General features: G+C 35.6%; 2 protein-coding genes across 4 annotated transcripts; both read left to right on the top strand.

Moving 5' to 3' along the window:
- Positions 1 to 5,286: 5,286 nt before the first annotated feature.
- Positions 5,287 to 13,782, top strand: LOC100250532 (histone deacetylase complex subunit-like). The gene is made up of 6 exons (XM_002277530.5): positions 5,287 to 5,517; positions 6,414 to 6,446; positions 11,536 to 11,646; positions 12,926 to 13,021; positions 13,350 to 13,424; positions 13,509 to 13,782. Exons 1-6 carry the CDS (start codon positions 5,320 to 5,322, stop codon positions 13,539 to 13,541), a joined length of 546 nt encoding a protein of 181 aa, XP_002277566.2. The 5' UTR covers positions 5,287 to 5,319; the 3' UTR covers positions 13,542 to 13,782.
- A 286-nt stretch (positions 13,783 to 14,068) lies between these two features.
- LOC100252372 (polygalacturonate 4-alpha-galacturonosyltransferase) lies at positions 14,069 to 23,516 on the top strand. 3 transcript variants are annotated; one of them, XR_002031979.2, is made up of 12 exons: positions 14,069 to 14,572; positions 14,672 to 14,828; positions 16,212 to 16,246; positions 16,348 to 16,407; positions 16,569 to 16,706; positions 16,844 to 16,910; positions 17,000 to 17,046; positions 17,266 to 17,600; positions 17,722 to 18,079; positions 18,469 to 19,056; positions 19,420 to 19,833; positions 23,150 to 23,516. XR_002031979.2 is itself a non-coding variant. In XM_010663298.3 (11 exons), exons 2-11 carry the CDS (start codon positions 14,687 to 14,689, stop codon positions 19,693 to 19,695), a joined length of 2,046 nt encoding a protein of 681 aa, XP_010661600.1. In that variant the 5' UTR covers positions 14,069 to 14,572; positions 14,672 to 14,686; the 3' UTR covers positions 19,696 to 20,061. The 3 variants fall into 3 exon arrangements, 1 of the variants encoding a protein (XP_010661600.1); XR_787782.3 differs by having other exon boundaries at positions 19,420 to 19,788; XM_010663298.3 differs by lacking the exon at positions 23,150 to 23,516 and having other exon boundaries at positions 19,420 to 20,061.
- The last annotated feature ends 1,106 nt before the right edge of the window (positions 23,517 to 24,622 follow it).

Below are 24,622 nucleotides of genomic sequence, written 5' to 3' on the forward strand. Positions count from 1 at the left end.
TTACTCATATGTTAAAACATCGAGAATCAAACATAACATAAAGATTTGCCTTAATTAGGGAAAAAGGTCTCCCAACTCTCCTAAGGCGTGTGCCCACTTGCCCCATTAGTGTCTTTCTTAGTAGTATGCCCACTCTACCTCTGATTTCTTATCATAGTGGTGTTTAATTATAGTTGCCTATGAAAGAGAATAATAATGAAATTGCACTTTCTACCATACAATTACAAAGAGAGAGGGGCATGTTTTAAGTGTTTTTAGATTTGGTTCATAAGTGATTTTGAAAATTATTATTATTATTATTATTATAATTGAGAACGTCTCATGATCGATCCATTCAGACAAGTCGTAAGAACCCAAGTCTTAGGGTATTGATGACGTATGTTATAAAAATGAAAGTTTCTAATACTATGTATGCATTAATTTGTTTTAATATTTTAAACGTGTTTTAAATCTAAGAGGGTTTATTGTACTAAAAGTAAATAATATCTATATAATTAAAAGTGAATTGTTACAAACAGTATCAGAATCGATCATCAACTTTGATGTGAATCTTTATTTGTTTGATCATATAAGAAATTTTTGTTTATTTGATTTCCTAATTTTATAGGACATAACGGGAATATTATATATAAATTAAGGGTAATTTTGATATCACATATTGAAGGGAAAAAGCATATATTTAATAAACAAAACATTCCTATCATTTCAATTATTATTTTTGAACAAGTAGGGAGACTGAGGGGCATTTTTGGGAAACCACTTGGGATCTTGTCCACAAATAAATCGTGGCCAAATGTACTCCACCATGTGGTGAGTAGCGATAATTGGCTTCTGTCCAAACGTGTCAGCTTATTATTGGTCGAATCTGAGGTAAGTACAGTAGTATTCGTACAAGCCAAGCAAACGAAGGTGGAATTGAGCTCATGTGATTTCCATAGCAAGAAGACAATGGAAAGGGGATGTAGCTGGATCACATGAGAAAATGGTAGAAAATGATGGGAGGATAGTGTCAAATAATAAAACAAAATATTAATAAATATGGATATTTTTTATGTTTTATTTCATTAAAAAATTAAATTATATAATTATTATAAAAGAATTAAATTTAAAATAAACATAAAAATAATTTATTAATTTGAATATTTTTGTTTTTCCCTTAATTTTTTCATAAAGATTATGTTTGATTATTGAAAAATGATTGATAAAAAAAAATTAAGAAAAATTGTTTTTATATCATGAAAATATAAAAATAATAAATATGATTTAAATTAATTAAAAATTAACCCATTTTTAAATTATTTAACCTTAATGTTGAAAAATTAAACAAAATTTCTTCATATTATTCCATTTATTTCCCACTCTGAATTGAAAAAATAATAATAATTTAAAAAAGAGAAGAAAAGAGAAAGAGGTTGCTCCACGACAGCTGCAACAACCATGATTGATGGTATCTGAAAAGATGAAATAAATAGAAAAAATAATAGAAAACACTAAGGGAAGAGGGTGGAAAAGAAGTTGAGATTATAATTGGGGTTTGGATATTTTGTAATTTTTTAAAATATTTTTTATTAGAAAAAGATCTAAAAAGAAAAAAGAAGAAGAAGAAGAAAAGGTGTGATTAAGAAATTTTCTTTTAAGACTATATTTTATTTTTGAACATTTTAAAGAGAAATAAAAAGAAAAAAAAAGGAAAAGTGGAAGAAGAATAAAAAGGTATATTTAAAAATTAATAAACTATTTTAAAAGTAATTTTAATTATATTTGATTTTTTTTTTATTTTTTAAAATAAAATCAAACATGAGAAAATTAATTTTTAATTTTTTTCTTTTCTTAGGTTATATTTGGTACCAAAAAATTACTAAAAAATGAAAAATATATTTGAAAAATGATTTTTATTAAAAAAAATAAAATATAATTAAAATTAGTTGAAGACTAATTTATATTAAATTATTTAATATTTATATAAAAGAGGAAAAAAATAAATTAGGTTAAAACAATCGTATCAAAATAATGTATTCTCTTTAAATATAATTTTTATTTTCCTTTCACTTTTCCTCTTCTTCGATAGAATTCATAAGTGTAAGAAATCTGAACCACCAAAAGGGGTCTACACCTCCTTCGACTTTTTTGAAAACCAAACATACTTTAAAACTATTTTGGTTTCTTGAAAAGTATAAAAAAAATGTTAAAATAATTATTTTCTTATATTTGATTTTTATCATATAGAATACAAAAGTAGCCAAAGATGATTAATCACCCTCTCTCAAAAACTTACTAAGCACCATTCAAAAGGAATTTGATCATTTGTTGATGGAGTACAAATTCCCACAAGTATCCTTAAAAATCCATTTTTAAGAAGAAGTCTAAAACCCAACAAGGTAAGAAAGAAGTGATAATTGAGGGTGATCTCAAATGGGCAAGACAAAAACCCAATTAGCAAAAATGTGAATACAAATAAGGAAAACCAAAAGTAAGACAAGAAAAGATGGGTCAAACAAAAGGGATGGTTATAGGGCTATAGCATTAAAGCAGCACCCACTACCCTAAACAGTGATCAACCATCCTTGGGGGGGTCTAATGCCATTGCAGTGGTGGTAGTTAGGGTTTGCCCTAAAGGGAATGCTATTGATAACTGAAGAAGAGCCATTAAATGAACTTTACCATTTTCAACCACAGCCTCCTCAGGGCCTTTCCCTCTCAGCTGAAAAATGAGCTTTCAGTCTTTATCACTGGGGCAATACCCATAGATATTCCTTGTGATCAAGTGGGGAGAGAGAAAGAGAAAAACAGTGGTCAGTGAAATGAGACTTTCTTGCAACTTTCTTTTGTCTCTTTACCAATTTTTGGAAGGAATAATGGTGATGTGGGTGTGTATAAATTTGTGGGGCAGTGCTGTTCTTGCCAGCCTAGTAGGTTGAAGTTTAGGGTAATTTTATTTATTTTTGGTGTGGCATGGTCTGCTTGCTCTCATGGGGCACTGCACCTCATGTGTGTGGGTTCCATTGCCTTAAATTTTGCCCCATTCTCACATAAGGTGGCAGACCTCAGGTTTGGACATATTGCACAATTTTAAGATCACTGAAAGGATGGGAAAAGACTAGTGTTTTTTTCTTTTTTTTCCTTGTTTTTTAATATAAAAGTGAGGAAAATATTGTGGTTGGGCTTAGAGTGGATAATAATTAAAGGTATCAAATGGTCACGCCGCTTAGTTTGGTTTATGGGTTGACACATGGAAAAAAGATTAGCTAAGCCGGCTCAACCTAGTCCTTTGGGTTGTGCTAGGCCTAAGGGCATTACTCGTCTTGCCATCGTGGCAACCCCATTGTGTTAGTCTATTATGTCAATCCATAGTGCTAGTACTTCATGTCATTTTATGTTAATATTAAGTGCTAGTCCATCATGTCAACCCACTGAGTCAGTCCATCTTGTTTGCCAACTAGACCATTTAAATATTATTTTTTGCTTTTTTCTTTTTTGCATGTCAAATATTATAAATATCTCGTTTAATAACTATATAACAACTAATTTGAACATATCAAATGTTTAAATTACCTTTTTCAACAATTATATAATTGCTAGTTTAAACAATAAATAAAAAAATTATTCACTATTATTATTTTTTCATATCAAAGCTAATTTTAGGGTAAATAAGTAAATAATTGACCAATAATTTTCTCGAAATACCTCTAATTTTAATTCTTTATCACACAATTCTCTATTCTCTCATCTCTAATCTCCAATCTCCTTTCTACAATTTCCTCATTCTAAATTTTTTACAAGTTCTCCAATTCAAAGTGTTCATTATTTACGAGAATATGAAGACAAAAGCAAATATGGAAATTGAAAAATTATATATTGTTCATTAATTCTATATCTATTAGACCACTCATTTATAAAGATTGTAACGCATGTGCTTGATAGTTAGGTGGGTGTGTATTTAATCGGGATGTATTTAAACTATAGTGATACAATTAAACTATTGGTTTGGAATTGACAATATTTAGAGGGAGAAAGCATTTTGGTCTTCAGGCCATGGATCAGGCCCAAAATGGAAGTGAGCCCAACGGCCCGGCCTCTGCTTTATATGTGAGAACGCATAGACGCCTTGGAGAGAGAGAAATGGCAGGAGCCGGAGAAGGCCCAAAAAGAGCAGGGAGGCCTCTACCACCGCCGGGGAGAGGCCCTCCGCCGCCGCCTCGTCCTCGTTTCGAACCCGTCGATCGAGAAAAGGTTAAGTTTTGGAATTTGGAATCATAACTCTCGCTACATGTCTTTAACACAACCGCGTGGTTAATTCTAGGGTTTTGAAGCATGACTCTTTCTCTCAGGAGTTTTAAGATCACTGAAAGGATGGGAAAAGACTAGTGTTTTTTTCTTTTTTTTCCTTGTTTTTTAATATAAAAGTGAGGAAAATATTGTGGTTGGGCTTAGAGTGGATAATAATTAAAGGTATCAAATGGTCACGCCGCTTAGTTTGGTTTATGGGTTGACACATGGAAAAAAGATTAGCTAGGCCGGCTCAACCTAGTCCTTTGGGTTGTGCTAGGCCTAAGGGCATTACTCGTCTTGCCATCGTGACAACCCCATTGTGTTAGTCTATTATGTCAATCCATAGTGCTAGTACTTCATGTCATTTTATGTTAATATTACGTGCTAGTCCATCATGTCAACCCACTAAGTCGGTCCATCTTGTCTGCCTACTAGACCATTTAAATATTATTTTTTGCTTTTTTCTTTTTTGCATGTCAAATATCATAAATATCTCATTTAATAATTATATAACAACTAATTTGAACATATCAAATGTTTAAATTACCCTTTTCAACAATTATATAATTGCTAGTTTAAACAATAAATAAATAAATTATTCGCTATTATTATTTTTTTCATATCAAATGTTTAAAATATCCTCGAACAACCACATCAAAGCTAATTTTAGGGTAAATAAGTAAATAATTCACTAATAATTTTCTCTAAAAACCTTTGATTTTAATTCTTTCTCCCACAATTTTCTATTCTCTCATCTCTAATCTCCAATCTCCTTTCTACAATTTCCTCGTTCTAAATTTTATACAAGTTCTCCAATTCAAAGTGTTCATTATTTACGGGAATGCGCAAATATGGAAATTGAAAAATTATATATTGTTCATTTATTCTATATCCATTAGATCACTCATTTATAAAGATTGTAATGCATGTGATTGATAGTTAGGTGGATGTGTATTTAATTGGGATGTATTTAAATTATAGTGATACAATTAAACTATTGGTTTAGAATTGACAATATTTAGAAGGAGAAAGCATTTTGGTCTTCAGGCCATGGATCAGGCCCAAAATGGAAGTGAGCCCAATGGCCCGGCCTCTGCTTTATATGTGAGAACGCATAGACGCCTTGGAGAGAGAGAAATGGCAGGAGCCGGAGAAGGCCCAAAAAGAGCAGGGAGGCCTCTACCACCGCCGGGGAGAGGCCCTCCGCCGCCGCCTCGTCCTCGTTTCGAACCCGTCGATCGAGAAAAGGTTAAGTTTTGGAATTTGGAATCATAACTCTCGCTACATGTCTTTAACACAACCGCGTGGTTAATTCTAGGGTTTTGAAGCATGACTCTTTCTCTCAGGAGTTTTATAGTGTTTTAAAGTTATTCTTCATGATTATTTGAAGTACTGATAATGTATGTTAACGGTAGATTATCAGAATCTATGAATAATCTAGTGTATTTGTACTATGTTCTGTTTGGTTGCTTAGAAAATGCAGGAAAAATGCAAGATATTAAAAGAATTTTCCGAGCCTTAGATTATTTCGGTTTTTTTGGGACCGGAGAAGACTGAAATGTAATCGCTTCGTGTTAGCTGTTAGCTGATTTTAGGTTAAATGTTTAACTTAACTGGTTGATTTATAAAGCCGGAAATTCCTTTCCTATCTAGGCGTAGGATTTTTTGCTATTTGGGGGAATGTGTCTACTTTTTGAAGTATAGGGGATGCAATTACAGATTCTATGATAAACTTGACTATATTTGGTTGGTTGAGTATAGCACGAGATAAGATACTTAGATTCGAGAGGGATAACATATCCTCTACAATGTTTGGTGGGATAACATATCCTCTTCCATGTTGATTTGGTCGGTGATGTCTTAGGTTCAACCAAACATGGGATTTCATGTCTTCATGTCAATATGATACCACTATATGTTTTGCATCAGTCAACTATCTTCCACAACGTTTCTCCTCTACTAGGGCTTGAGACCAACTGTAAATAAGATATTAAAAGATGATAATTTTAAAGCGATAATTCATATCTTTGTTTGCTGATAGATGTGGGAATATCGATTTTTTTTAATTATTATTATTATTATTTTTAAATAGTGCACTTTGAATGTTTATTTATGATTGATATGATTCTTTCCCTTGGGTGCAGACATGTCCTTTATTGCTTCGGGTTTTCACTAAGGTATGTTCACCTTTTGGACTATAACCTTTTTTCCTTCAATTAGATGTTTTTGTCCTCAAAATTCTTACCAACATATTTCAGTTGAGCGTTGAAGTTATATTGCTCGTATCTTCTTTTAATGTTTTTTTAGAATGTTTGTCATTGTGCTGCGAATTAAGAAGCTCAAAATTCTCTTCTTGCCTTTTAGTCAATGTATTTTTTTTTTGTTTTTTTGTTTTTTTGGGGTTTCAATGTCCTTCTTTGATGCTAACTAGTAGTACATGGTGAATGGATGATGGGGTTCGACATTCACCGTTTAGGATTGACCATGCCCCTAATTGATGAGCACGTATTGAAGTCCACGCATTCCTTTGGTGTTTTTTTTTTTTTTTTTTTTTTTCTTTTTGGCTGATGAAATATTACTTTTCTGTGATGTGTTTAATAATCAAATATTGTGGTTTAGGTGAATTCTTTTTTGGTTTGAAGTTGTTTTAGGGTTGAGTATGAACTTGGAGAAAGGTGAAATTATGCTAGTAAAGGGGGTCCCTAGTATCGAGGAATCAACTTTTTTGCTAGGTTGTGAGGTGGTTAAAATTACTTTATACCTATCTTAGTCTTCCTTTGGGTGCATCTTTAAATCTTTTTCCATATGGGAAGTTGTGGAGGAGAGGGTTCTTAAAAGTTAGATTAACCATTATGAAGAACACTTTATCTGGTTTGTCTGTCTACTAGTGGTCTATATTTATTATTCCAAGTGTGATTTGTGTGAAATTAGAAAAGGTTCAATATGATTTCTTGTAGGGAGACAATTCTTTGGACAAGAAACCTGACTTAGTTAATTGATTAATCATGTATTAGAATAAGACAAACCTAGTCTATGCATTAGAAGCTTTTCCTTACTCAACACTGCACTTTTGGGTAAATGAAGTTAGATATATGCTATAAAGAGGGAGAAGCTTTGGAAATGGGTTATCTTATGCAAATTTGGTGAGGAAGAGGGAGGGTGGTGTTAAGAAGCAATGATGAGTATGAGATGTGGGGATGGGTTGGTGTGGAAAGAGACTAAGGATGAGAGTTTCTTTGTGAAACTTTCTTTAGATTTTTGGAAGCAATTTTTCAAGTTCCTTTCCCAACTAAAGAAGTCTGGCATTCAAGGATCTCCATGGAATTGAGGCTTCTTTTAGAGGTGATTCGGAATACAAAGCAGCAGGAGGCCTCTAGTAAGCTGTTGTTGCATGTACATAAGGAATGGTGAATCAATAAACCATATCCTTATTCATTATTACATAGTGGAAAGCTTATGGCATTTGGTATTTGGGCCCTTTGGAGTTTCTCGCTTGCTGCCAAGGTTGGTAAGGGAGGTTTTCTTAGGGTGAGACATGAATTTTGTGGGGGAAAAAGAAGCAAAATATGAAGAATGACCTCGGTATGTTTTCTTGGACTATTCAACAAGAGAGAAATTTTAGGACTTTGATTGGATGGAGCATTCAATTCAATCCTTGATAGATGTTTCCATGTGTTGCCTTTTTCTTTGATCTAAAGGTTCTTTGGGTTTTTTTTTTTTAATGAGTGAGGAACCTTCCATGGTTGAGCCCTTTGAACTCCCCATGAATACCCAAATCTCGGGGGTGTTGATAGTACCTGCCACAACTAGCACTAGGTAATCCAGGACATTCAACCAACGATAGGAATTGAATTTAAGACTGTACCTCTACCACACATCCTTGCATTCCCCTTAACCATCCAAGCACCCTGACGAGCTTAAAAGGTTGTATGTGAGGGTGTGAGATGGTTTGTCTCTAGGCGTGAAGAGGAAGTCAACTTCAAAATCTCATTTCAAGAGGGAGCTTCAAAAGTTGGAATGCTTGGTTAATTATAAAAGCTCATTCAAAAAGAAAAGAGGCATTGGGAGGAGTAGTTGGGTGGTTCATGTTGAGCAATGAAGCTAAAAATTCTCTCTTAGAATGTTAGGGGGCAACAGGGAGAAGCAGAAGAGAATAAATCCATTGATGAGATCTTAGGGGGTTGATATTGTTTGTGTATTAGAAACTGAGGTGCAACAAATGTTTGTGCAGTTGGTGAGAAGTTTGGGAATCAAAAGATTCTTTGATTGGGTAGCAGTGGAAGCAAGAGGAGTGGTAGGAGACATTAGGGTTCTGGAATTGATGTATGGAAGAGGGATTGTTCTTCATTTCTTGGTGTTTGAAAAACTGTAAAAAAGGCTTTGTTTAGGTCTTCTTAGGGGCCAATACAAAGGGGGAAGAGAGGATTTTTGGGTGGAGTTTTAGAGGACCGCTAATGTTTAGGAGGGAATTTCAATATGATTAGATTCCTTGGGGAAAGAAGAAACTGTCCTAGATTGTCTTTTGACATGAGGCGCTTTTCAAAGATACAAAAGACCTCAAATTATGGGAACCCCCCAACCCCACCTAAATGGAGGACCTTTTATTGGATGTGGTGGTCAGAATTTGTAGTCTTTTTCAAGACTTGATTATTTCCTAGTGTTAGATGATTGAGAGGACTATTTTTTTGGTCTAACTCATAGCATTTTCCCTAAACTAGTTTTGATCACTCTTCCACCATTCTAGATGACGGTGGAATGAGGAGGGACAAATCTCCTTTAAGATTTGAAAATGTGGCTTAAATTAGAAGGCTTCAAAGACATGGTGAGGAGTTGGTGGATGGGTTATAATGCAAATGGCTCGTTTAGTGACATATTGGTAGCAAAGTTAAAGGCTTTCAAATATGATTTAAAAAATTGGAATATAAGAGGTTTTTAGGAATGTCACAACTAAAAAATTTGAGGCCCTTAATCAGATCTTTTTTTTTTTAAGATTCAAAGGAGAGAGAAGTAGTTGTATTTGCCAGAGATTTTGAGGCAAGAAGGCTAGCAAATGTTGAGTTCCATAAGTGAGTTTCTTTGGAAGAGACTATGTGGAGACAAAAATCAAGAGAAATTTAGTTAAATGCTAGGGATACAAACACCAGATTCTTTCATATGATGGCCAATGCGCTGAGTGGAAAAAATATTTTGTCCAAAATTAGTGGGAATGGGGAATGGCTGTTTGAGGATGCAAATATAAAGGAGGGAGTCTCCAGGGCCTTCCAAAATCTCCTATGAAGCGGGGGATTGATGTCCCAACATTATTGGGATGACTTTTGAAGCATTGGGAAGCGAGGGTGCTAGAATCTTAGAGGTTCCTTTTGCTGAGGAGGAAGTGTTAGTTGCACTTTCCAGTTCATGTTGGGACAGCTTCAGGGCCAATCAGTTTCACTATGGTGTTTTGGAAAATGAGTTAGTATTTTATAGAATTTGAGGTGATGGGTTTCTTCTGGGAGTTCTTATATGACCATTCTTTCAAAAGAAGCTTAAATGCTACTTTTTCTGTTTTAGTCTCATAGAAAGGCGATGGGGAGGACCTATTAGCTTATTTGGGGGATTATATAAATTCCTGGGTGAGGTACCTTGTTTTTTTGGTCTTTTAGTGTCTTTTCATACATGGTGTATATTTTTTTTCTGCCTTTTTAGGTGTTATTAATACAATCAATTTTTTACCTATCAAATAAAGAGGGAAACAAAAAGTCTTGGCTAAGTTCCTTCCTAATACACTAAAACAGGTGGTGGGGAGAGTGGTTTTAGTTCATCAACATGCGTATGTGGAGGGTAGGCACAATTTGGATGTAGCTATCATTGCAAATGAAGCCTTAGATTCAAGGTTAAAGAGCTCCAATAGCTAGGTTGTTTGCAAGTTGGACATTAAAAAGACATATGATTATGTAAATTGGGATTTCTTGCTAATGGGGTGATAAAATGTTGGATTAAATGATGCATATCTATGACGAATTTCTTTGTCCTAGTCAATGGGTTCTTGGTCGGTGTTTTCCAAAGCTTCGGGGAATTTAGGTAAGGATCTTCCCCCTATCTCTCCATTTTGATTGTGGAGGATTTGAGTTAGATTTCGAGGTGAGCTAGAGAAAAGGCTTCATTTTGGGCTTCAAAGTAAGAGGAAGAGGTGGTGAGGGAATGGAAATCTCCCATTTATCATTTGTTGATGATACCCTAAATTTCTAATCAAGATTACATGGAGCATCTCAACTACACTTTCATGTAGTTTTGAGGCTATTTTTGAACTTGAAATTAATTTGGAGAAGTGAACTAATTCTAAGAAATTGGTGTTGGGTTGGGCCATAGGGTAGGGAGTCAACCCACCACATACTTGGTCCTTCCTTTGGTAGCTCCTCGCAAGTAATTGAGGGTTGGGGTTCGGTGGAGGAGAGATTTCATAGGAAACTGAGAGGCAGTTTTTGTCTAATCTTTTTACACTTAGTTCAAGGAAGAAGTGAATCACTCCCAGTAAACATGGTTTGGAACCCATGGGTGCCAACAAAGGTGGGCTTTTTTTTGCTTAGGAAGCCATTGGGGGAAGGATCTTAATACTTAATCAACTTAGAAGAAGGGGATGAAGTATTCTGAATAGATGTTACATGTATAAGAAGGAAGAAGAATAAGTTGAGGATTTGCTCCTTTTTTGTTCCACAGCAAGAATTTTGTGCCAACTGATTTTTTTCTCTATCCAAAGTGGCATGGGTGATGCACTCATCTATAAGAGGAACCCTTTTGAGTTGGCATGACTTTTTTGTGGGGAAGAAGCAGAAGAAAGCTTGAAGGGTCGTTCCCTCATGTTTGTTTTAGACCTTATGGAAGGAAAGGAATTAAAGGTCATTTGAAGATGCAGAACTGTAATCTTTTGGGTTGGGTGAGAGTTCATATAGATGATCTTCCTATAACCATGATAGGCTTTTAGATTAGTCGAGTACTAAGTAATGAGAGGTTGTTTTTTGTTGTCTTTCTCCTATGTTGCTTGCCTAACATTTGCTACCTGGATACATCATGTGTATCCTAGTGCCCCCTTTGTCAAGTGTTTTTAATATATACTTCTGTTTTGCCTATCAAGAAAAAAAAAAAAAAAAAGAGGGCGGCAACCCCTTTTCGATTGGCACTTTTCAATATAATCTCTCTCTGTTTGCTTAATTTTATTTTATTTTAAAAACTTGGTGTTCTATGTGGGAACAATACATTAAGCTGTGATTTGGTCTTGAATTTCTATAGATTGGATGTCATCACTCCAAGGAAGACTTTGCAGTGAGAGGGAAGGAGCCCAAGGATGAGGTCCAAATTTACACATGGAAGGATGCTACTCTTCGTGAGTTAACTGATCTGGTATGTAGCTACTTTTTGAGCTGACTGATCTAGTGTATTGTTACTTTTTGAGTTGACTGATCCAGTATGTTGAAACAATGTGTTTATTCCTTACTACTCTTTTTTTTGTCACCACCTCCTCACCCACCCCCACCCTAAATATGATATACAATATGCATTTATGAAGGGGTTTTGATTTTGGTGCCTTTTGAAGATTGAAATTATAATATATTCATGGATTTGTTTCATTTGTCATCTAATTTTTGAAGTGAAGCTTTACCTTTAATATACTTTTTATATATGTTAGCTTGCTATTTATCTATCAAAAAAAATATATGTTAGCTTGCTATACACTGGCTTTAAATTTTAAGATAGCTTAACATGATTTGGAGCTATGTTTAACTAGCAGTCTCGAGTTTGTGTCTCTGGCTTTAAATTTTAAAATAGATTAATATGATTTGGAGTTTATGTTTAACTATCAGTCTCAACTTTTAGTCTCTTCTGCTGCTACTACCCCTTCTATTTGTCTATTGCTGTTGGTTTGTCTATTTGTCTCCTCACACAATGCAGCATGCCAAATGTGAAAGAGGTTATATACATCATGGGTCCAAGGCTTAAGCTTTCTGGAAAACTGGCAGTTTAACAATATGCATCATGTTACCTCTGCCTGCACATTTACATATTTATTCATTATCTTTTATTACCTAAAATGTTCACTTGCAATGCACATTACAGGTGACTAGTAATAGAAAATTTCAGAAAAGAAAAAGACGGAACAGGGAAGAAAAGGGTGATTAGATGATAGTGTTTGTCACCAGATTCTAATTTATAGAATGTGACGTACTACCAAAAAATGGAGGAAATAGTTTGATTATCTGCATACGGGGAGGCCTTCTGTATGCAAGTACTGGATTTCAGGGATGATAATACCCAACCAACCTTCATGCCTCTATGATGCAATGGTGCTAGTCAATGTCCTACACAATTTAGACAAAAAATAGGATATGTATATACAGGATATTTAAACCCTTTCTATGTCTGTTAAGATCTGTTACTTGATCTCTTTGTTTAATATTTATAAAATCCATGTATTATTCTTGGTCCTATACATATCCTATTTTTTGTCTAAATTGTATAGGACATTAACTAGCACCATTGCATCATAGAGGCATGAAGGTTGGTGACTTAGTATGTTAAACCCTTTCTGTCTGTTAAGATCTGTTATTTGATCTCTTTGTTTAATATTTATAAAATCCATGTATTATTCTTGGACCTATAGTTGACTGTGCTCCTTTTTTAGGTCAAAGAGGTTGCTCCTGCGGCAAGGAGAAGAGATGCAATACTGTCCTTTGCTTTTGTCTATCCTGATACAAATGGCCGCTTTGTGCTGAGAGAGGTAAATACTTCCAAGGACTGGGTATCATTCAGCTGTCTTTATTCACTTGTGTGATTGTACAGATTTGTATTGATGCATATGTAGACAGATTCACATTATCGCCCATGATGGAGAATGTCAACGTATCTTCTTACTTTTGAATTATGGTTAGGTTGACAGGAATGCAAATTTTTATCATATGCAAATCTTGCTAAAAAAAAAAAGAGAGGAAAGCATTCACTTTTTCACTCTTATTATTAGATGATCTTGGTTGCTCCACTGGTAGATAAGCATAAATGACGTGCAATATAAGGCTCTGATTGTTGATATCTCCATTGTTTGATGAAAGGTGGGCAAGACATTTTCTTATGGAAATGGGAAACGACTAGATGATGGCAAGGCATTAGCTGAACTTGGCTTCCAGGTAAACATAAAAAGTCCTATGACAGCAGCATGTATTGTTGACTCCTTTCCAAATTTGTTACTGACTTATATCCCACATATGCAGATTGGGGATTACCTGGATGTGGCAATTCTGTAGAGACTAGAGAGAAGGTTTTGCCGGTGACTGATCTTCCGTTTAGTTTGCTTGGGAAGGAGGAAGCCCTGCAATTCATATGTATCTAATCTTTTGGCATATAGATGCCTCCAAATATGAACATTAAGCAAATGTCACTTTCTTAATGTTAGAAGATTCTTATCACACTCTGGTGTTACATCCAAAGTGAAGAAATTGTGTAATGATGCGTTTGGTGCGAAAAGTCTGAAACTTTTGTTGGTCATTATTTGTTGACATTGTTTTGTGCTTTTTATTATTGTCCTCATCCGCCCATCCATATGCATCAATGTAGTTCTCTCGAAGTGGCTTTTGTATTGACAACCACGCGATTGGGACAGGTTTTATACCCACAATATTATTCCAATATCATCACTTATATCCTGTCCCACATCGAAATTTCAGCAAATCAACCTCCCTCTACTTCCTAATTCCATCTCCTGGACGAAAGGTTTTTTACCATTATCCTATGATATATCCATGAACAAATGAAGTTTTCACGTTCTTACTAAATAATGCTATGGAAAGTATGCAAAACCTTTGCTATTATTTTCTGAAATATCATTTTTTTTATAAAAAAAACTAAAATAAATCCGCCTCCTTGAGACTTGAAATTATACCTTCCTCTAAGCCTCCTCACAACTCATAATTTTATAATAAGATAATCAAATTAGTCATGTCCTTGTTAACCGTGGTTGGATTCCTCTAGGGGATATGGAGAACGGGTAAAGGAGTCGGAGGTCCGTTTTATCACAAGTGGGCCGGAACCCAGCAAAGGCAAGAACCGCCGACATCGATAAGATCTGGGTCAATATCCAATCATGGATTTTACCCTCACTCTCTCTCTCTCTCTCTCTCTCTCTCGCTCACCTAGGGCTCTTGGTGTCTCTCCCATTAGCTACTCCAACTTTCCTTCATTTTCACGCTAATGCATTCTCCTGGATTCTCAGCACCCAAACACTCCAATTTGCCGCATCTCAAGACTCTCAAACATAGATCCCTCCTGGAACTCCCTCGTAATTCTCAATTCTCATCACATTTCTCTCTTTCTCTCTCTGTCTCTCTCTCTCATCTACATTCCTAATCTCCTAATCTTTCTTTCCTCTTCTTTGCAGGTTTCTGATCCCAAAATGGCATTGAGACGGGGATTATCCGGTGCGGCCTTGCAGAGGAACAGACCCAGCCGATCTCGATTGCCTCTGGCCGTCGTCATCTCCCTTTCGTTACTCGCACCGTTGATTTTCTTCGTTGGGCGCGGCATCTACACTATAGGTGAGTTCTTGATCTCATGCTATGGCATTGGCCGTCATTATGTAGGTTGATTTTCTGATTCTTTTACTAGTACTTTGTATGGGCTTATGCGACATTTTGTGTTGAAATGGACATTGTTTGTTATTTAATTATTCATTCATCATTCTTGTCTCAAGTAATTGATAGAATTCAGGTTGCAAATTGGATTTGATTTCCCATCCATACAAATTGAAATGAATGCCAAGTTGAGTGAGAAGAGAGCTAGGCAGTTATAGTATAAAATTTTTACCGAGGGGACTTAGTGGAGCTTTATGATGTTATATCTTGATGGGGTTTCACCAGATCTTGGGGGATATTTTCTTATTGAGTTTAAGAACCATAGTCTTGCTGATTTTGACCAAGATTTCATGATCTGCTTCTGAGCTTATTTGGAAAAATTTTGAGAAGGAAGAACAGTATGTGAGGAAGCTTATACTTGGTCTTTAGGAGTTTTCTAGATGTCTGTTTAATTTGTATTTTTTCTTTCTATTTTGTTAATTTGTCTAGTTGTGTAAAATTTATATCGAAATGTTTATAAGTTCTTTAAAATGCTATGCGCATGGTTGCTTCAAAATCTCTGAAATTTCATGTTTGAACCAGTGAAAGTGCAAGGAGAAGGGTGAAAAGAGCAAGAAAGAAAAAAAAGAAAAAAAGAAAGAAGGAAACTAAAAAATAAGTTTGAGCCTCATATATTTTTATTGGATTTTTATTCCAATCTTTTTACTCGTGTATAGAAAATATGTAAGTATTTAAATAACTTTATTATATTTCATTTTTCTTCATATATTTCATGGCAAACCAAGCAAGGGACTTTGAGATTTCTTCTTATTTTTTCCCTTCCCTAATACTAATACTTTCATGATCCATATGTAGTGTTAAGGTTTTGTGAATGTTTGTTTCACTGGGAAGCCTGCTGAATGCTAATAACAGAGATGGAGAGAATGAGCCACCAAACAATATTTTATACGTAGTGGACTTATGGAAAATTTTCTGACAGTTTGAATAGGGGCTTACTTTCTCTTATCCCTTTTCTCAGTGTATGTGTTTTAGTCTAATATTTCTGGTAATTTATTATAAAGTTTGTTCTATATGATTGGGGGTTGATGATAGGTTTAAGGTGGTTATAGCTTACTAGTTTTCAAAATGAGATAATAATATAGGGATCAGATGCTAACTTGTGATTGTGCTATAGTCTGCTTCAGCACCAATTCATGGACTTATTAGTGAATCCATTAAAACATCTGGATAATGAGTTCTGCTTTTATCAATTATTTGTATTTCTTCAACTTCATCTTCTTGTATTCCTTGGATTTTTTCCATTTTAACTTACAGTTCAAGTTATACTGATTCATTCTGCTTATGCAGATCATACTGATGTGACAAGTAGCTCTAGTAAACAGGTAGCTTCTTTGTACATTTTATGTATCTGCTCCTTAAGCTTCACATTTAACACTGATGGCTTCTTATTTACCAAGACAAGAAACAAAACATTTGCTGACAGGATGTAGATTGGAGAGAAAGGCTTGCACTGCAACATATTAAATCCCTCCTTTCCAAAGAGGTAAATGAAAGTTGATGAAGATCGCATCATGAGTTTATCAGGTTATGATTATCAATTCCTATAATTAGTAGCTTTTCCATTGTAGTTTTTTTTCTCCCTTTTTTAACGCTTTTCTTATTTTATCCTTTTACATTGCATGCTAATTAGACATAAATTCTTAGGTCATTGATATTATCACAGCGACGACAGATGATCTGGGGCCTTTTAGTCTTGATTATTTCAGAAAAAGCAATTTGTCTGCATCGTGGAAAGTTGTTGGCCTAGGGACTTCAGTTGAGAATAATACTTCTTCTTTAGAGGTTTGGATATCTTTGTCATCTTTTAGCTGGAATTTCTGCTGACTGCCATTTTTCATACATATGTTATGAGGCAAAACCATGTGAACTTACAGAGGCTGATGCATTGATGTGTTTTGGTTTGTATTTTTGTTTAAAAGCCCAACCAAATGGGTCCAGCTGTCAAACAAGAACGACCTGGAGGCAAACAGGATAAATATTCAGGGGGTAAACTTTTCGTTAGATTTTTTATTGTACAATTGTTTTGCTTGAAAGTTGGTATAAGCTAAAAAAAATGGCCTTTTGGTTCTGTGCAGGTGATCACTCTCAGTTCATTGATTCACCTGCAAAACTTGTCCGGAGGGTAATTATAATGCTTGGATATGATGTTTGCTTTAATTATGATGTTGATTATTTGGGATCTAAAAAATTCCTCATGGTTTGGAGACATTCCATATGCTTGTGAATAGCAGTAAAGGAATTAAGCTTCATAAATAAACTTTTTTTTTTTTATATTTATATAGTTCTTCTGTATTTTATGTGCATTACTGTTTTAATTTCATGAATATAAGCATTTCCACAGCAATTAAGGGAGAAAAGACGTGATAAACGTGCTGCTGACTTGGTGCGGCAAGATGATGAAGCAACAGTAAAACTTGAAAATGCTGCCATTGAGCGTTCCAAATCAGTAGACTCTGCAGTTTTGGGGAAATACAGTATATGGAGGAAAGAGAATGACAATGAAAACACTGATTCAACCGTACGCTTAATGCGGGATCAGATGATTATGGCTAGAGTATATGCAAGCATTGCGAAAATGAAGAACAAGCTTGACTTGCAGCAAGAGTTACTGGCACGGCTTAAAGAAAGTCAACGTTCTTTAGGAGAGGCAAGTGCTGATTCTGATTTACACCACAGGTATTCGAAGTTTTTGGGCTATAATGTCCTTGAGCGTGTATTATCACCTTCATTTCTTCCTGTTCTCCATATTAATGGCTCTAGTACTATGCTTTCTTTTTGATGTATAATATGCCTTTAGTGCACCTGAGAAAATCAAAGCTATGGGTCAAGTTCTGTCAAAAGCGAAAGAGCAGTTATATGACTGCAAGCTGGTCACTGGGAAGCTGAGAGCAATGCTTCAATCAGCAGATGAACAAGTCAGGAGCTTAAAAAAGCAGAGCACATTCCTGAGTCAATTAGCAGCCAAGACAATTCCTAATGGAATCCACTGCTTGTCTATGCGCTTGACCATTGAGTACTATCTTCTTCCTCCAGAGAAAAGAAGGTTTCCTAGAAGTGAGAATTTGGAAAATCCAAATCTTTACCATTATGCTCTCTTCTCTGATAATGTATTGGCTGCTTCAGTTGTTGTCAACTCAACCATCTTGAATGCCAAGGTGAAGTGGTGGATTTATTTACTTTATACTAGCATCTTTAAGTGATCTTCTTATCCTAGACTTAAAACACCAGTATTAGTATCCCCTAATTTATCTACATCAATTTTTCTTGTTTTAGAAGATATTTGAATTTTTAGCCCCCAATCTTTTTTGGTTCCCTATTTATGTTAAACCCCACTCCATTAACTTGTTCCACTTGTATGGTTAAGGTTGGCATACCATTCTGGGTTTAGGTTCATATGCAAGTTGTCACTCGTTATTCTTCCATTTGTCCCTTTTTTCTTCATATTTTGGATAAGCGAAAGGGGATTTGTTAGGAAAGCACAAAAGGGCATCACATATGTTCTTCCTTTTTCATTCACTAAGTTTGCTAATACCCTCGATTGCAGGAACCAGAAAAACATGTATTCCATCTGGTTACTGATAAGCTGAATTTTGGAGCCATGAATATGTGGTTTCTGTTGAACCCCCCAGGAAAAGCAACTATCCATGTGGAAAATGTTGATGAATTTAAGTGGCTTAATTCATCCTACTGCCCAGTTCTGAGGCAGCTCGAGTCTGCTGCTATGAAAGCATTCTATTTCAATCAGGGGCATCCCAGTACTCTGTCATCAGGCTCTTCTAATCTAAAGTACAGGAATCCAAAGTATCTCTCAATGCTTAACCACCTGAGGTTTTATCTCCCTGAGGTTTATCCCAAGTTGGATAAGATACTGTTTCTTGATGATGACATTGTTGTACAGAAAGACTTGACTGGATTATGGTCGGTGAATCTCCATGGGAAGGTGAATGGTGCAGTAGAGACCTGTGGTGAGAGTTTTCACCGTTTTGATAAATATCTGAACTTTTCTAATCCTCATATTGCAAGAAACTTTGATCCAAATGCTTGTGGGTGGGCATATGGAATGAACATTTTTGATCTCAAGGAGTGGACAAGAAGGGATATTACTGGCATATATCATAAGTGGCAGAACATGGTGAGTCTTTGAATAAATCTCGTTTTATTTGCATGCTTTGTGTTTTTTTCTTTTACAAACAATTTTTTTTCATGCATGTGAATGTTTATGTTATTTGACCGTAGCAGGTGATGCTGATAGGTACTGCTAAATTTTTACTTTGTCCATTATTGGGGGATTTATCCTCTTAGTAGTATGCAATGCTTTCTCAGTCCTTATATTTTCCATGAAATGACTTGAGGGTCTCCATGTACAGTCAAATTTCATGTTATGAATTAATATCATTTTGCTGCCACAATTTTGAATTCAGTGTTACAAGAGTTGAACAAGATTACAATCTCTATATATTGTTTCTGAGTTACTTGTTTCTGATGGTGGTGTTAGAATGAAGATAGGACGCTATGGAAGCTTGGAACATTGCCCCCTGGGCTGATTACATTCTATAAGCTGACCCATCCAATTGAGAAATCTTGGCATGTGCTGGGCTTGGGATACAATCCAAGCATTGATAAGTCGGATATTGAGAATGCTGCAGTTATACATTACAATGGAAACATGAAACCATGGCTGGAGTTGGCAATGACGAAGTACCGGTCTTACTGGACTAAGTACATTAAATATGATCATCCCTACCTTCGCAGCTGCAACCTAAGTGAATGAATGGGAACACAAAAGATCAGCAAAGGGACAGTGGGATGCACCTTCTTTGCTCCAACCTAAGTGAATGATTGGGAATACTGAGAAGCAGCAAAGGTACAGTGTTATGCTCAGTGAGTGTGATTCTTTCCCCAATGAAAGGTCAGTTTGTTTTGATTTAGTGCACAAGGGGGAGTGGTTTACCTTTTCTCTGTTGCCTTTCCCTTTCCTGTCCCCACATTGCTAATTCTTCTTTGTAATTCATTTTAATTAGTTCCTCTAAACGATGTGCTGCATTGACCTGTAAGAACTCCCTTCTGTATTTGGTTGTGGAGTTAGTTTGATTTGGCAGAGAAGTAAACCTCATAATTATGAGGATTTGATTGTGAATTAATCTGTATTCTTTATACTTACTGCTCATCCTTTTTGTATAATTTAATATGGGGATGAGTTCAGAAATTTAAATAGTCAATGCTTTCTCTTAACAAACCACAGTAGGTTGATTGCTACTCCCTCTGATTGTTCTCTTATCGTAGTTTTCCTGACAATGGAATTGAAAAAAGGAAAAAAAATCTCAGACTGTTGTTCCTGGTTCATTTTTATCGCTAATGAGATTTGAGGGATACAATTCATGTTTTCCAGCTGTGATATAGTATACAGATGGAAAAAACCAGGTTGAGGTTGAGCAAAACATTTCAGCGTTCTTCAAATTTTTTTCCCTTCTTTTGAATCTACTTTTCTGGTCCTGCTGAATGGACCCACTGAATGTTGGTAAACAGAAAGTACACGAGTATGGAGCTTTATTCGTTATTCTTTATGGCTCATGAGAGGCTTATTTGTTTTGACTTATATGTAGGAATTTCTAACTAGGGATAGTGTGTCACTAATCATTAATGAAGTTGTATGCATTTGGATGATTAATGCTAAATAGAAGAACAATGAGGGAATGGTGATTATAGTTTCTCATTTGAAATGTTCTGTTAAGTAGTGGTCTGGTTGTTTATCCTTCTGGTCGCTTGTGATTTGTCGCTGTTTGGCTCTAAACCGGCATCAGTCCTTTGACTTACATCGGCATGAGGGGGGATATCTCAAATTTTATGTAGTTGTTTAGGCTGGATAAATGAAGGATTTGAACCATAATATATGAAAGATCTCAAATTTTACTAGGTCTTCTTAAAAAACTTTTCTTTTTCCTTTTTTTAACTCTAATCTCATTTAGTTGTGTTGGTTTTTAGTTGGACTGTCAAAATTGTGATTTGATGTTTGAAGTGAAAATTTTCCAAAAATGTGTGGTTCTGATGTGATTGTTAATTGGAGTATTTATTGTCATTGTTGATAAAATTATGGACCTTATGATAGTAGATCTGCTGTCTTACCCCATGGGTCAGTGGTGGTCAGTATATCTAATGATCTTTTTTCTTTTTTATTTTTGATTTCTATAGCTGCAGATTTCTTTGATATTGTAATTTTTTTCATGCTTTAACAAGCATATTCACTCCCATAGTCTCTTCACCTCCACTCTGGGGAGCATAGATGAGGAAAGGAAAGATTATTAAAAAACGAAAGCAAAAATAAATAAATAAATAATGAAGAAAGGTTGTATTTCTTGATTCCACCAATGAAAATACACCCAAAAAATCCCTCTGAAAATAGGTGTTGTGAGCTATATTGCCTGGTAGATGTATGAATTTTTTTATTTTTTTATATTTCATAGACACTGTTCTTGCAGAGCTCTTTTTCTATTTGAGCTTGATTGCATCACTAGCTTTATGAGTTGAATTGGTATGTGTCCTAAAACAATCATGTGCAAATCCAATTCAAAAAAAATTTGGTGGCTCATTTGGTTTTAGGAAATGAAGACAGAGGCAGTGATAATAGCTTTAAAAATTCTTTAAATATCTCAATTTCACAATCTTGAAAACCATAATATAGGGAACCCCATAAATTGTGTTCTGAGTCTCAAACTTAGATCTAGGAAACAAGTGAGACCCAGCTGCATTAGGGGAAAGGCACAAGGGTGGTAAGGCCCCCCTAAAAAGGAAAGTTTTGCTATGTAAATGTTTTTGTGGTTGTACCTTGTTCAGATTTGGTTTGTCGAATCATGCATGTGGGTTGATGGTGCATCTATATCTGCTAGGCGTACTTAGTTGAATGATCAAATTGGGGTCCACGGAATAGTTTCTGTTTATGTGATTTTCCAGTTACCCAATTGGGGCTTTCTCTTTTCTGATTTCCTAATGCAGGTCCCAAACCAAATGCTTGCCATGTCTTTCATGTGGGGCATCTACAGAACACAACTGTCCACACACATTGTTGAATCATGTTGTTAGAACTCAACTTAGGGTAGGTTATGATGTATGGTTTACCCACTTATTGTCACACTCTTTGAGTCTGATGGATATCATGAACACTAGTTGTATGTTTGAACAACCTAAAACTTGATTCTTTATGATATTTGCCTATAAACTGCATCATTTTTTGTTTATTTATGTTAAGGTGCCCATAAGCCTTACCTTGGATTATGATAACTTTGGAGAAAAGTATAGATTTCTTTCCAACAAGCCCCAAGCCAGATTAAAAGCCAGAAAAGGGATGAGTTCCAAAGTGCAGCCAACACCCATATTGTGGGGTTAGATGACTCAACAAGACCAGACTCTAGGGCATTTCAAGTACATTATGGTGTCACAAGCACTCACCCTAAAGCTACACATAAGTGCCCCAATCTGGTCTTTGAACAACAACTTTCCCAAGCAGTACTTCATCACCAGTACTTTATTGAACTTCTCAAATCTGCTTTCCTTGGATGTGATGTGATTCTGTCTCTCCTTGGCCTTATTCTAATTCTCTATCTTCACTTGCATAAGCCTGCCTTTTTTAGTCCACTTCCATGCACTTGCCTTTTCCTTCCTCTAACTTCCAAAGCAAAAAATCTAATTGGGATCAACTTTGCTCCCCATTATCTTTATAAGCCCTCAAGCCGCCCCCCCACCCCCCACCCCCATCAGCACATCCACCAAATATTCCCTAACATAGCCAAACATCTAGGCATCGACCAAACTCTAAATCCACACCATCCCATTGGATGAATAGGGAGAACTACATAACTCAACTAGTTTTGTCTTCAATGTGTCTATCAATGTCACAGAAGTTGCTTTGTGAGGGGGTCCTTATATGCTCTTCCTTTTAGTGGCATATAACATCTTTGCAAACTCACCCTAGTAATTGCCACTAAAGGCAACTCAAATTGGTCTTATGCTATACTACCCAAATATCTTAGTTTTTACTTTCCTTGCACTGTTTTTTATTTTAATATTGGAATAGAAGATTCATTGCTGTAAGTGAACTGTCAAAAATCTGTTATTCTCAAGATGATTAGATGATTAGCTTAAGGCAGGAGATTATGATACTTTTGTTTGACATTGAAATGATCGAAAAGCTAAAGCTAGGAATTAATGCATGGTCGTCTTATTGAATACAGAGTACAAGATTCGGGAGGGATTCTCTACATGGCCCTTACCTCATTTGTTCAACAACAAATCAAGATAGATACCTTTTGAAAAGTGGGATTGATCCATCTCCACAAAGCTTTGTTGGGCACATGCCAGAATCCCACTGCCTAATGGATGCTCAAACTCGAATTTTGACAGAATTCTTTCTTGGAACTTTGAGAAAATTTATTTTTTCTTTCACTGGCTGTGCAATGTCCTCGATAAATATATAGAAATGTCTTGTAAGTGATCATGTATCATCCATGATGGCTAAGATACTATAATGTGCCTTTCCTTGCTACTTTCTTGTTGGTTTTACTTTGTTCATAGATGCATACTTTGTGTGTGAGTGATTAATGACTTAACTTTCTAACTCTAGCTAAATTCAAGGAGAAAATATCTGTTGCCTTTTCCTTTTTTTTCTTGTTAGTCGTTTATAGAAGCTTTTCCCATACCTCAAGGCAAAAAAATTAGAGTAATTTTTGAAGCCATGAGTTTTTGTTTTCCTTCCTGGGTAACCATGGAGTTGTAAAATTTCGTTAGTTACAAATGCATCCATGTGTTTTCCCTTATGACAAACGCTGGAAAAGCAATTCTTCGTAGACATACAGAGTTGACAAAACCTATGATGACAAGAACCGAAAACAAAAGAGGATGAACAATTCAAAATTGGCTGTTATTTGACCTGGTACAAAATAGGCTCTTCATTAATTGTTGACTGTGCTTTCAATTGGCACCCCTTGTGGAGTTGCTTGGGGCATGGGCTCTCACTCACATGTCTGGTTTCCATTAGATACATGCTTCAAAAAGGCCTTTCCCCATTTTTAGGCTGTAAGCCTGCGAGTGTGAAATTTGCAGTCGTATTTGAAGAGTCGTATCAGAGTGATCATGCCATGTTGAATTCACATGTTTATGCCAATTTTAGACTGTAGGGTTTGTCAAATATAAAGCTCCGTCCATTCCCTCTACTGTTTGGGGTTATGGTGACTTTTGTTCATTGCCCATCGTGTCAACAAACACGTTAATTACAAGTTTTGGGAACCCTGGATAACCAATGGCCACCCACAAATTTTGATCATGTAGTTAGATCTCTAAGATTAATAATTACTCAAGACCCCAAGTCGTTTCCAAGAATTCCATGTTCTCTTTTCTCAACTCGTGGCCTGACCAACCGGCCGGCCACCATTCTTCTCGTCTACCCATTTGGAAAAACATACAGAATGATGTGAGTTTAAGTTGAAAAGGGTCTTTGCACCCCTGTTTTCTTCTTATGGTGGTATATGCATCCACAATTAAGACTGAAAAACCGACAAATTTTCCTCATAAATTCAGATTATTACACTGTAAATTATTGTCCTAAAGAAAAAACAAAATGAGCGCCCACCAACATGATGCAAGTTGTGTTTTTTTTCTCCACACAAAATCAACTTGGAGCCTTCAATTTTGTGGGTGGGGGGGCCAAA

This window comes from Vitis vinifera, chromosome 15 (genome assembly GCF_030704535.1).
Source record: "Vitis vinifera cultivar Pinot Noir 40024 chromosome 15, ASM3070453v1".
Taxonomy (NCBI): Eukaryota; Viridiplantae; Streptophyta; class Magnoliopsida; order Vitales; family Vitaceae; genus Vitis; species Vitis vinifera.

Excerpts from the sequence above, each read along its gene's own strand:
- LOC100250532 (XM_002277530.5), top strand. The coding sequence starts at position 5,320 with ATGGATCAGGCCCAAAATGGAAGTGAGCCCAATGGCCCGGCCTCTGCT. Across the intron at positions 5,518-6,413 it reads AACCCGTCGATCGAGAAAAG|ACATGTCCTTTATTGCTTCG; the intron begins GTTAAGTTTTGG and ends CCTTGGGTGCAG. Across the intron at positions 6,447-11,535 it reads TGCTTCGGGTTTTCACTAAG|ATTGGATGTCATCACTCCAA; the intron begins GTATGTTCACCT and ends GAATTTCTATAG.
- LOC100252372 (XM_010663298.3), top strand. The coding sequence starts at position 14,687 with ATGGCATTGAGACGGGGATTATCCGGTGCGGCCTTGCAGAGGAACAGA. Across the intron at positions 14,829-16,211 it reads GCGCGGCATCTACACTATAG|ATCATACTGATGTGACAAGT; the intron begins GTGAGTTCTTGA and ends CTGCTTATGCAG. Across the intron at positions 17,601-17,721 it reads GATTCTGATTTACACCACAG|TGCACCTGAGAAAATCAAAG; the intron begins GTATTCGAAGTT and ends ATATGCCTTTAG.